This window comes from Sinohyriopsis cumingii, chromosome 19, assembly GCF_028554795.1.
Source record: "Sinohyriopsis cumingii isolate HCF-2022 chromosome 19, ASM2855479v2, whole genome shotgun sequence".
Classification (NCBI taxonomy): Eukaryota; Metazoa; Mollusca; class Bivalvia; order Unionida; family Unionidae; genus Sinohyriopsis; species Sinohyriopsis cumingii.
The window spans coordinates 35,158,323-35,170,966 of NC_142979.1; the positions used below are offsets into that span (position 1 = coordinate 35,158,323).

At 33.7% G+C, this 12,644-nt stretch overlaps 1 protein-coding gene across 1 annotated transcript in view; it reads left to right on the forward strand.

Annotated features, from left to right (window-relative positions):
• Positions 1-12,644, forward strand: part of LOC149775432 (ATP-dependent chromatin remodeler CHD1L-like) — a 79,667-nt gene that overhangs the window by 14,209 nt on the left and 52,814 nt on the right. Inside the window, exons 5-8 of the mRNA XM_089943026.1 lie at positions 985-1,098; positions 5,055-5,211; positions 7,668-7,826; positions 11,101-11,205. Coding sequence (XP_089799152.1) covers positions 985-1,098; positions 5,055-5,211; positions 7,668-7,826; positions 11,101-11,205 — 535 coding nt within the window. The remainder of the gene's footprint in view (positions 1-984; positions 1,099-5,054; positions 5,212-7,667; positions 7,827-11,100; positions 11,206-12,644) is intronic.

Genomic DNA, 12,644 nt, shown 5'->3' on the forward strand with positions numbered 1-12,644 from the left:
ATTATGAAAGTTACTAGTCTGACAGGAAATCTGCTAGCCTTGGGCTAGCGGACTACCGCTAATTTCGAGCCTTGTAATGAACTAATGTGTAAATGTGTTAAAAGTTGTAATAATACACAGTCTCTCTAATAATGTGTTTGCAGTCTTGTTTTATAGGGTGTATCCATCTGGCCACATCAGTATGTCAGTATTAGGTTTCATGATATATTTATGCAGCAGTGTGTTATACTTTTCCATGCCGTTCCCATGACAAATGACTCTACATTCCTCATTTTGTGTTGGCTGAAAACACGCAGTTCAGTTACATTGTCCAGTCATACAGTAGCAAAAGATCTTCTGAGTAGAGAAATAAGATGTGTTGTCTTGCCCTGATGCAGCTTGCTCCCTCTGAGCAGTATAAATAATAATATACAGTAAGGGGATTTTCATTTCATCTGCTCAACAGTAAGTGGTATATATTCATACTTGCATATTAAATATGGTAAATATTCTGTGTAATTGCCTGTATTTACCTACCAAATATCTGGTAGTTGCTTTATGCCTCAGAAATGACAGAATATTATACTGAACAATGCACCAAAGTGGTTATTTCTCAGTAGATCTTTGAAATTGGCTTTCTTGCAAAATACTCATGTACATGTACCTTTTTATCAGTCAGTCAGAAGCACTTGCCACCCCAAAGAAGGATAAAGAGAAAAATGATTAAGTAAAACCAATGTACCTGATAGTGCCATCACTAGTGGAACTTAAATTTCTTTTATGTAAAATAGTAATCATACATATTGTATCTGGTATTAACATTTACCAATTTTTGAGTGGTTGTTGTCTGGTTCAGCACACTCTTATTTGGTGAGCATTGATACCAGTAAAAGAGTATAGTTCCTATATTGATAGTTAAATTTTTTTCCATTAGAAGTTGTACTTTTGCTGCTGAGAATTACTACATAATTTTTTTTTCTTCATTTTTTCCCCTCTCTTTTGTAGATTTGTCTCAAAGATTACCTGTTCCTGGGCAAAATTCCATGGCATGTTTTGGCAGTAGATGAAGCTCACAGACTTAAAAACCAGGATTCTCAGCTATTCCAGGCCCTGAGTTTGGTAATTATTGTACAGATTAATATGAGAGGGTTCACACATAGTTTATGCAGCGAAATGTTTGCTGGAACTTGAGGCAAGAGTTTTTAAATACAAAATCAGAGCCTTCTGGTTCTGAGTCTTTCCTAAGTGCTCTAAAGTTGAATCATATGTTTTCAAATTTTCTGATATGTTTGATCACTTTTGATTTGCATATACCATAACCATTAATCTCAAAATAGCATAGTCTATACTTTGCCCGATTTGATTAATGGAAGTAAAAAAAGCACAGACACCACCGAAACTTGCATTTCTTGCTTTAATGACAATGTTGTTTTTAACTCATTGTTAGTAAGGTCACCTGAGCTTATAGTATTGTAATTCATCTATCATTTGTTATCTGTCCTATGTTCACAGTTGTGATTGACAAATATCTGGTGAAATACTACTTGACCAATTTACGCATGATTTGACAAAGCATTCTGGCAGCATTTGAAAAATGTTTTGGAACTTCTTTTCAGGTAGCACTGGACAGAATTTGTCCACTTTGACAGAAAGCATCCTGTCTTAAAGTCCTTTTAGATTTGTGCAAATGATGCTGATGAGCCACTAAATATGGCAACTGTTACTAACAATGGCCTATGTGGGATTGTGAGAAAGCTTGCTAGTAGCTTCTCGTGGGTCGGTGGTTCTTTCCGAGGTTCTTCCTCCACCATTAATACTGGTCACCATGCATAGCCTATCGTGTGCTGAAAAATGGTGTTAAACCCCACAACAACAACAACTAACAATGGAAAAACCTATAAACAATTTTTGTCTTAAAAATAGCTGAACAGAATTTGACAGAAAGCATTCAGGATGAAGGGGTTTCAGTTTTATTAAAATGATGCCAATTGGCAATTAAATATGGCCACAATTACAAAAAATAAAAAAAAAACTATTAAATGACTTCTCAGAAACTGTTAAGTAGAATTTGACCAAATTTATCAATAAAAAGCTTTCTGGAACAAATGACTTTAAAAGTTTTGGAATCCATACTGATCTGCACCATTACCAAAAGCAGAACATCTTCAAATGACCCAATAGTATTCTAAAAACCACTCAACATAATTTGAACTAACTTGATAGTAGGCATTCTGGTTTGGAGAGCTTTTAATTTTATAGAAATGCAATCTATCATCAAATATTATAAACATTATTAATAATAGAAAACCTGGCATCAAGGTCTTTCAAATTTAATAATAAAAAACTTGAAATGACTTCTTCAAAACTGCTGAACAGAATTAGATTACACTTAAAAGAAACCAGGTATGCAAGTCTTTCAGATTTGTGTAAATTAGTAAGATTCACCATAAAATATGATTATCATTACTAAGGAGAGAATTTTTTTTTGAAAGACTTATGAGAAAATGAACATTAACACTTTACCAGATTTAAGAAAAACAGAAAAAAATTGACATGATTTTTTTTTCTTTCAAAAACTGTTTAGCAGATTGTGAAACAAATTTGACAGAAAGTATTCTGGTTTTGAAATTTTTACAGATGATTCCAATTCATCAGACATGGCTGTCATTGCTAAAAATAGAGAATCCTTTTAAACTTCTCATAAAGCACTTAACATATTTGTCCAAGTCTGAAAGCATTCTAGAACTTTTAAGTTTGTACAAATGAAACCAATTGGTGGCCAAATATGGTTGCTGTTAGTAAAACAGAAAACTTCTTATAGTCTCTTTAAAAAGACAGTTAACAGAATTTTGACCATATTTGAAAAGAAAAGACTTAGCTTGAAGGTCTTTAAAATTTATACACATGATGCTTTTCTACCTTGATATGCCATTAAAAAGGAATGTAGATATGAAAACAAGAGTAACACTGAAATAAATGTTGTCATAATGTATGCAATCAACAGTGTTGAACACAATTTCCATATAAGATTCATACTGACCCTCATTTCTTGGCCAACTGCTCTTACATTGGCTGTTGGGCATAAGTCTACATTGTGAGTGATATCAGGTCCACCTTGGCCTTTTGTTTATCTTATTTACACTTGAATTAATTTCAGAAAAGTTGATTGAACACATTTTGTTTGGACAGATCACGTAGTTATGGGGGACAAATTTTGTTTGGAAAGATCACGTATTTATGGGGGACAAATTTTGTTTGGACAGATCATGTAGTTATGGGGGACACATTTTGTTTGGACAGATCACGTAGTTGTGGGGGACAAATTTTGTTTGGACAGATCATGTAGTTATGGGGGACACATTTTGTTTCAAGAGTATGGACTAAGTAAAGCATTTGTTTGTCTTTTTCAGGCATCATTTACATATGAGTCATGAAACTTAGTAAAGGCATTTACCTCTATCCATTTCAGACGATAACTTTGGAGTGTGACCTACATTTCAAGTTCTGTACTTGATATCTCAGTCATTATACACTGTTCACGGTGGGGTATAGAACTTGATGAAGTTTCATCAAATTAGGTCATCACGTTAATACCTGATTGACTAACCTGTTTAGTGAATCTTTTAAGTTAGTTTCTGAGTCACCCTGATAATGATGTTGGCCCTAGCATTGGCATCCCACGTAGTTCAAGTTTTGGGGCAAGTTTTGATGCTTGCTGTATCTCAATCATTTCATGACCGATTGCTTATCTATCATATTTACCTTATTATTGTCATTTGAAGGCACAAGAACAGCAGTTGCATCAGGTGCTTGTTTTGCAAATGTTTTTCATTTATGTAATTTTCTTAAACCCTCCATAGATGTTCATCATACTTGGCATGAATCATTCTGTAGCTATGCCATGTGCATTTACCCCTTTTACCTTGTGGTCAAGTTCTTAGAAAATTTGCATTATGGTTTTGGTTAAAGTATTTTCATTTGCTAATATTTCTTAAAATCCCTCATAGATTCTCATCACACTTGGCATTAATCATTATGAAGTGAGGACAATTCATACAGTCATACTCTTGCTTGCTTCTGTGGCCCTTGGATTGAGGTCACAGTAAAATAAAATTACATTAAGGTTTCGATCAAACTTATTTCTTTTGCTTATATTTCATAAATCCTTGATGAATTTTATTATACTTGTGCTTAATCATCAAAAAGTAGAGATAAAGTTGTATGATGAGAAGCATGCTTGGCCCATTGTCTTTGAGACAAGGTTATGGTTTAGAAATTTACTTTTTAAGGTTTGGGTTCAAGTTATTCAGTTTTTTTATATTTGCTTAACCCCATGATGAATGTTGTTCATTCATCAGATGAATCATTATGTAGGTAATAAATTTACTACATGACATGCTGGTTCTGCTTTTTGACAGTAAAGGTCAATGTTTCATATTTTGCAGCAATGTTTAGATAATGGGCTCAGCATGCAGGCCGGGCCATTTTGTTATCCTAAAGAGCTGAGATCCATGAGTAGTGTATTCATTTAAGGAATATGAAGAAATATTTTCTGACAAACCACTCAGATAATGATCTGGGAAGTTTTCTGTCAAAAGCTTAAACTAAGTTAGCTGTTTAGCTGTCTTAGAGTTTCTCTGGCATTGTTTTTGGTAGAGTCAAGAAACTTGGTTAAGGTATTAATTTTATATATTGCATATAAAAAATTTTGAACGTATACCTGACTAAATTTGATAAATCACTGACTATTGTTCATTTTTGCATGTATGTTTAATTTCTCAGATACTACACATGGTAGGGTCATAAACTTAACGAAGGGATGCATGTGTAGGATTACAGCACAGATGTATGAAAAAAGTTAACTGTTTTCTACATCAAGAATCTTGGGGTGACTGGTTCATTATTTTCTTTCATTAATTTCTCATCAATTATGTTGGTTTTGTCATTAGTTCGAGTGTCCCATTTTTATTCTATTTGTCCTCTACTGGAACAGTGCAAACCATTTTATACAGATATTGTACAAGGCAGACTGGTTGGCTCCATGATAGCATGTATTTTTCTTTTTAAATTTCCAGTGGAAGTTCAGAGAACCAGTTTTGCTGACTGGTACTCCAGTCCAGAACAATTTAGATGAACTTTATTCCCTTTTGAGTTTTGTCCATTCTGAAAAATTTCCTGCCTGGAAGAGGGAGAAGTTCTTAAATAAATACAGCAATGTTGATGAAGAGGAAGGTAAATTACTAAATTTGTGCCCCTTTGTAGTTTTCCCATCTGTATCTTAAAATTAATAACATTACTTAAAATGTTATAAATGAGTCACTTGCTTTAAATAATGATTTTAAGTTGACATTATTATGTTATTTCAATAAGATTTTTATTATACATGTAAATATGTGTTTAATTAGAAGTAGTTTTTTTCCAAATAGACTGTTTTTGTGACATTTTTATGGGTTATAGCTTCTACATTTAAAAATGATAACAAGGTTTCATTTGATATAGCAAGAGGAGTATACTGGTGAAACTGTTTGTGTTGGAACTATTTATGGTGTCTATTGATGACGACATTTAGCAGGTGATGATCATATGCAAGATATTTATGTAGCAAAATATTATGGGGATTTAGTAAATGCTGCCATGCCGACCTTTATACCTAGGTGAGAGCTTACATAAATGTAACGATAACTACAAGAGTTGTACCATCTTTTGTTCACTAAGGCTGTAGTAATAGATATATGGATATCATGTACAATGAAACCTGACTATAAAGGACACCCACGGTATCACATCTTTCTGTGTAAGTAAACTTAACAGTTTCATAATTGTGTTGTTCTTAATGAGCATTTATCCTTTAAATGGATGTGTCCATTAGGACGGGTTTTATTTGTTTCTTTGTAATATTAGTATGCTATTCTTACTATGTGTTGGGAGCAAAACATGCTGGGGTTTTTTCTCACAATAAATCCTAAAAGCTAGAGACATTATAATGACAGCTTTGATTTTGAATTGTTCTATAATCCTAGTTACTAATGCTAACTACCATAATTTCAGCCTACATTTCCAGCAGCTTGTACCCCCCCCATGCCATTTTTAAAAATAAAAAGAATCAAGGATAAAACAGATTGCTCAGAAATTACTGATTTATTTCACTGATTTTTAATTTATAACTTGATTGGCACCAAGTGGCCCCTTACACTGTCACCTCTTTTGCTTTTCTGACCTAAAAAAACTTCAACACCAACACCGCTTCCATATTTACATATTCCTGTTCACACAACAGGAGTGATGTAGTTTATAAGGTTCTGTCAGCTCGAGATAATTCCATTAATTTATGTGATGTTGAGATTTATGGATGCAGATGACAAACGTTTTGCCTACTATATGTGTAGGCCTTGTATCTGCCCCATTACTGAAAATGGTCTCTTTCAGAAATCAGAAAATGAGTGGGCAGGTTCCTTGTTAACATTGAAAACTTTTGTTGGGTTTGAAACACAAAGATGCCGGCAGTGTTTGGGACCACTTATTGATATTCAAGTTCAAAATTATAATTCAGTGAAATAAATGATGTAAGTTTTGAAAATATATATCCTTAAGGCATTTCATTTTCAAAAATTGGCAGGATGGTAGGCTGCACCTAAATCTTTTTCTGTGATGTTAAGCCCATACTTGATGGTAAGCTTATCACAAACCATTGTAAAATTACCTTGTTGTTTTTATTAGAAAGCTTTGTCCAATGATAATTCCATTGCCAAGTTTTACCACATTTTTAACGCGTGGACCCTGGGACTATCATGAGAGAAATATTATTACCCTATGACAAACTGTCCATTGTTCCCTTGGAGGAATTTAAATTCTTTCTTTTTTATGGCATAATATTCATTTTCTTTTATTTTACAAAATATATGTTTGTGTTACTAATAACAGTTACAAACTGTAGGGTTTTACTAAAGTGTAGGGGGCCCCGAGTGGCCAAGTGGTCTAAAGCGCTCTCCACCATGGATCACTGCCATCTCACCTGTCTGCGTGGGTTTGAGTCTCAGGCTTGGCCAGTGTGGTTATTTGAGAAAGCTTGCTGGTGGCTTCTTGTGGGATGGTGGTTCTTTCCAGGGTTTTCCCGGGTTCTTCCTCCACCATTAATACTGGCCGCCATGTATAGCCTATCTTGTGCTGGAAAATGTTGTTAAACCTATAATAATAATAACAACAACAACAACTAAAGTGTAGATCCACTGTCATTTATATGTCAAGGAAGGCAACTCATATTTGAGTAAATGATTAGACCTAGTAATTTTCCCCCTTTGATATTGTCCACTGCTGAAAATTGAAACCGTAGTAGAAAATGCTTTTAAAGGTAAATTACCACAATAATTGCTTGAATGACTTTTATAATGTTGATATAGACTCTTTAATCACATATTAGGAAAATAAAATTTTGAAGATTATTATAACATTATTTAGAGAGTCTGTTTATAGGGGTAAAAAAGACCATCACTAGAAATATCTCAGGTGTTGTGTTGTTCCATCTGATCTTATATAAATAAATATCACTTCAACCCTTCAAGTGAGTATTTTCAGTACTTTGATTTTTGTGTTACATTTGTTCAGTTTCAGCTGAAGAGGTTACATGTTAATTATTCTGACATGATTTAAATGATGCAAGAACTAATTACATATTTAACCTTTATTGACAGATGTGTCAAAATTACATAAGCTGCTAAAGCCATACTTACTAAGAAGGACCAAGTCAGCTGTACTGAAGGATTTGCCAAAGAAATCAGAAATTGTGATATATCATGGAATAACAAAGCTACAAAGAGACCTCTACAAAGCTATCCTCACAAAAGACATTGGTAGGCAAAATCTTCCTTTCTTTTTATTTTCTTGTTTATATTTGATTTTGGATATAGTTTGTTATGTCAAGAATACTAATGACCATTTTTAGCCCACATAATAACTGATTTTCTTTCAACAGTCAAATGACTTCATTTTGTACAAGTTTTAACCTCTCTCCTGACATTTAAAATGGGTGCTAAAAATGCATGTTTGGTCAGACCTGTGATGCTCTGAATATTTGTAACAGGTATTTTAATTAAGAACTAACTTGATTTTTCAATCTGATTTGTATCATGTCTGTATGTTCAATATGATTTGTATCATGTCTGTATGTTCAATATGATTTGTATCATGTCTGGATGTTCAATATGATTTGTATCATGTCTGTATATTCAATATGATTTGTATCATATCTGTATATTCAATATGATTTGTATCATGTCTGTATATTCAATATGATTTGTATCATGTCTGTATATTCAATATGATTTGTATCATGTCTGTATATTCAATATGGTTTGTATCATGTCTGTATATTCAATATGATTTGTATCATGTCTATATGTTCAGTATGATTTATATCATGTCTATGTGTTCAGTATGATTTGTATCATGTCTATATTCAGTATGATTTGTATCATGTCTGTATGTTCAGTATGATTTGTGTCATGTCTGTATGTTCAGTATGATTTGTATCATGTCTTTATATTCAGTATGATTTGTATCATGTCTTTATATTCAGTATGATTTGTATCATGTCTATATGTTCAATATATATCCAATAATCTTTATGTTCTAGATTATGTTCTATGTGTATCCAATAATCGTTATGTTCTAGATGGAATGATTTATCAAAATAGAACAAGTTGTATTTTTTGAATATAGATAATATAGATAAGCAGCATAATGTTTATATGTTGGCTTGAAAATTCCTTGTGTTCTGGTTCATTTACATAACTTTCAGTCTTCCCTTGTTGATTTACATCACATTCATTCTTCTCTTTTTTTTATTCACATCAGTTTCATTCTTACCTTGGTTATTTACATTGCTTTCAATTTTCCTTTGTTGATTTACATCAATTTCATTCTTCCCATTTTGATTTACATCACTTTCTTTACTTCTTCTTCAAATATGTTACTCAATCATAATACCTTTGGAAAACTACCATTATCTTGCAAGTCCAGCCCTCCTAGATACTACTTTTAGCTAAAGGAAGTTAAAAGTTGTCTGCCAACCTATTTAGTGGTTTAGTAGAATGATCTCCCCTTACATATAAGTCTTGGTGGCACAGTGTAAGAATATCCCAGATATTACTTCCGCTTGTGCCAAGAAGCACATTCTATTCACCACAAGACCTTGCAAAAGCCAGAAGCTACGTGGAAGGTGTGCAATTACAAGTTGGAGGAGTTTTTCACTTCTAAGAAAAGTATACTCCATCTACATTTCCAACTTTTTTCTCTCTATCACAACAAAGTTTTGCCTTTACAAGTTGGCACACTTTGTCGTCGTCACAAACTTGCACATCTGGGTCATCTCAAACAAGCCCTCAAAATTCAACAATTTAGCAACCAGGCATGGAAAGAATCGCTCAGGTGCAACAGACCTCCACTACATGAGCATATGTTGTTGTTGTTGTTGTAGGGTTTAACGCCATTTTTCAGCACACGATAGGCTATACATGGCGGCCAGTATTAATTGTGGAGGAAGAACCTGGGAAATCCCCGGAAAGAACCACTGACCCTCGAGAAGCTACTGGCAAGCTTTCTCACATAACCACATTGGTCGAATCCGAGACTCGAACCCACGCAGACAGAGGTGAGATGGCAGTGATCCGTAACGGAGAGCGCTTTAGACCACTCGGCCACTCCGGGCCCCCATGAGCATATGAAGTCAATGGCACAGTTTCAGATGGACAGATAGAGTCAGTTCCAGTTTCGTTACATAGAAGCTGTCTCAATACCTTAGCAGACTGGATGTGGTATCTCTGGAGTAAGGGGATATGCCTCCCTCCACCTCTTACCTATTCTCCTAAGGTATTATGATTGGGTAACATATTCAAAGAAGAAACCAATTTTTTCTAGTAAAAAAAGTTTCTTCAAAAATTCTTACCCAATCATAATAGACATACACTCTCCTAGCCTCCCTGCAGTTATGTCCATAGAGAGCATGCTCTCTGCTCCAGTAATAATTGGGATATTCTCAGCCCAACCGCAAAATAGGTAGGCAGACAACTTTTAGCTCCCTTTAGCTAAAATAGTATCTGGGAATGCTAGATTTGTGAGGCAGTGGTAGTTCTCCAAAGATATTATGACTGGGTAATTGGGTAAGTATTTTTAAAGAAACATATTTTACTAGGAAAAATTGGTTTAAATTCCTTGTTGATTTACATTACTTACATTCTTCTTTTGTTCATTAACATCACTTTCATTCTTTCCTTCTTCATTTGCATCATTCTTCCCTTTTCTTCTTTATACTGTATGAGATTGCATTTATTTGTGGATGATGATTATTATCTGGTGAATAAAACTTGAACTGACTTTTTAAAGACCTTTTAGTGTCCTCAGTTACAGAGTATTGAATAGAATTTGTACAGTCAGTGAAAGGTCACTGTACATCAGAAATTATTAGTAAGAATACAGTTTTATCCAATTAGTGAGTGAACTAATTTTTCTCAAAAATTTCAAGGGATGATAATGTATTTGTTGTAAATGCCAAATAGAGGCCAGATAGACAAACAGTACCAGAACAAAGGAAACATTTTAATAACCACTATCTTGTAAGTCCTTTATGATACAAAGGAACAATATCAGACTGTGTCAATGGATGGGTGGATTGTAGTTTTAAAAAATGTTTGATATATTATTTTAGAACTTTCCTTACTGTCAGCAACACTTCATGTTACTTGCAGTTTTATAATCCTGTGGTGTTGGAATAAGCAATCACATTTTGTGTGAGTTTACATATCATAACATGCAAGTAGACATCGTATCTCTTTTCATAATATTAAACCATTGCCACTAGAAATTTACATTTTTGCACATTGGTAATTAGCTAAAATTTACTGTCAAGTAATATGTTGAAATCAAAGATTTGCTAAAGTTATATGTCACTGATTTTACAATGTTTTTATGCAAAGTGACTGTAATTGACTCCTTTAACCATTACAAGAAGCCTTTCTCCATAAACAAATCATTTAACTTCTGAATGATCATGATATTTGTATAAACAATTTTGTAAGCCATATTTTACTCTGATTATTAAATATGTATGGGTTTAAATCTTCATTGTAGATGCGTTTGATAGCGGCAGCAGTAGCTATTCAGGTGGTACCAGAAGTCTGATGAACATTTTGATGCAGCTGCGGAAATGTGTCAACCATCCTTACCTCTTTGATGGTGTGTAAAATATACTGCAGTTGAAATTTATGTCAGCTGTTTGATAAATCATGTTTTTTTCTTCAGTGACTATTAGAGTCTTTTACTAAGCAATGAACCTTTTTCAAATAATTAAGGTTTGACTTGATGGGCACAGATCAGAATACTTCTCAATTTGAAACCGGAAAGAAGATTGATGCTGCACACATATTGAATCCATCTTCCCAATGGTAGTGGTTATGTATGTGTTCAGTAGGCAACACAATCTTTTAGTATAGATATGGTCACAGATTGTTGTCTCCTTCACTTTTTTTCTGCACAATAGCTCTGTGGGGATGCAGCTTTGTGATCATGGCATCTTAGGTTAACATGATTTTTCACAAGTGTCACCTTGCAATGTATTTGACAACTCTACACACCACATCTTCCAGAGAAAAGTGGGGAGTATCAGTTCCTGGAATCTGTCTGCTTTATGTCTGAATGAAGGACTTTTCCAATAATAATTATGAAATGTGTGGAAATATTTGATTCTCGTTACTGTGATTGTAATAAAAAGTGGTATTTAATGTTTGTTCATGGTAACACTTATCTGTCAGCTGCTATTCATAATCTGTTGGTAATGACTTTTCTGACTTAATTCAGTTCTGTTTATTTTTTGGGCCTATGTTGGTTTCAATCTAATGTCATAAACACCACACAAATAATGTCATTGGGTTTTAGTTCAATTTGGAGTTACTTTTTATCTCATGTGATTGATGCAGTTTTTGTTCCATGATTAGCCCAAGGAATCTGCTTCATACTTTTTTGAGAATTTGGTAAATAGTATTATAAAAAAATCCCCCTCCATCTGCCTCTCCCCTCCCCAAAAACAAATTGTAAATTCTTTTTAAGTGGGGGTAGGCTTATCATTCTGTGGGGATTTGTAATGGGAAAGGTTTTGATATCAAACAATTCTGTATCATTATCAGAATATTTTAGAGTTATCATAGCCCTGCTTGTTTGAGTTAAGTTTTGACAGAAAATGATCTTCACTTATGTTCATTTTTTGTGGTTTATTTGTGCTGAGATGTTAATGCATCAATAAGGAGTTAGTCTGATAAATCAGCCCCCCAACGTGTTTGCATGTTGGTGATTTGGGATCTGATTTCACACATTAATAAAACGTGCAAATTATTTCAGACAGATTTTCCTTCTGAACAAATGGTTTTTATCTCGTATAGATTAATTTTATAATGTAACCCAAATTTCTTAGGGTACTGTCATTTAATCCATTCATTTTCTAATCTGGCATGTTGTTGAACCATGATAATGGTCACATGACAAATCAGCAGACACTTTTAGTAACCTGACAAAAATGACCATTTTGAATAAGAAAAGTTGCTTTGGATTAGTTGTTTGATATATAAACAGGAGGTAAGGTATTGTGATTCATTGAGTATTTACAAGTTGTCATGGAAATA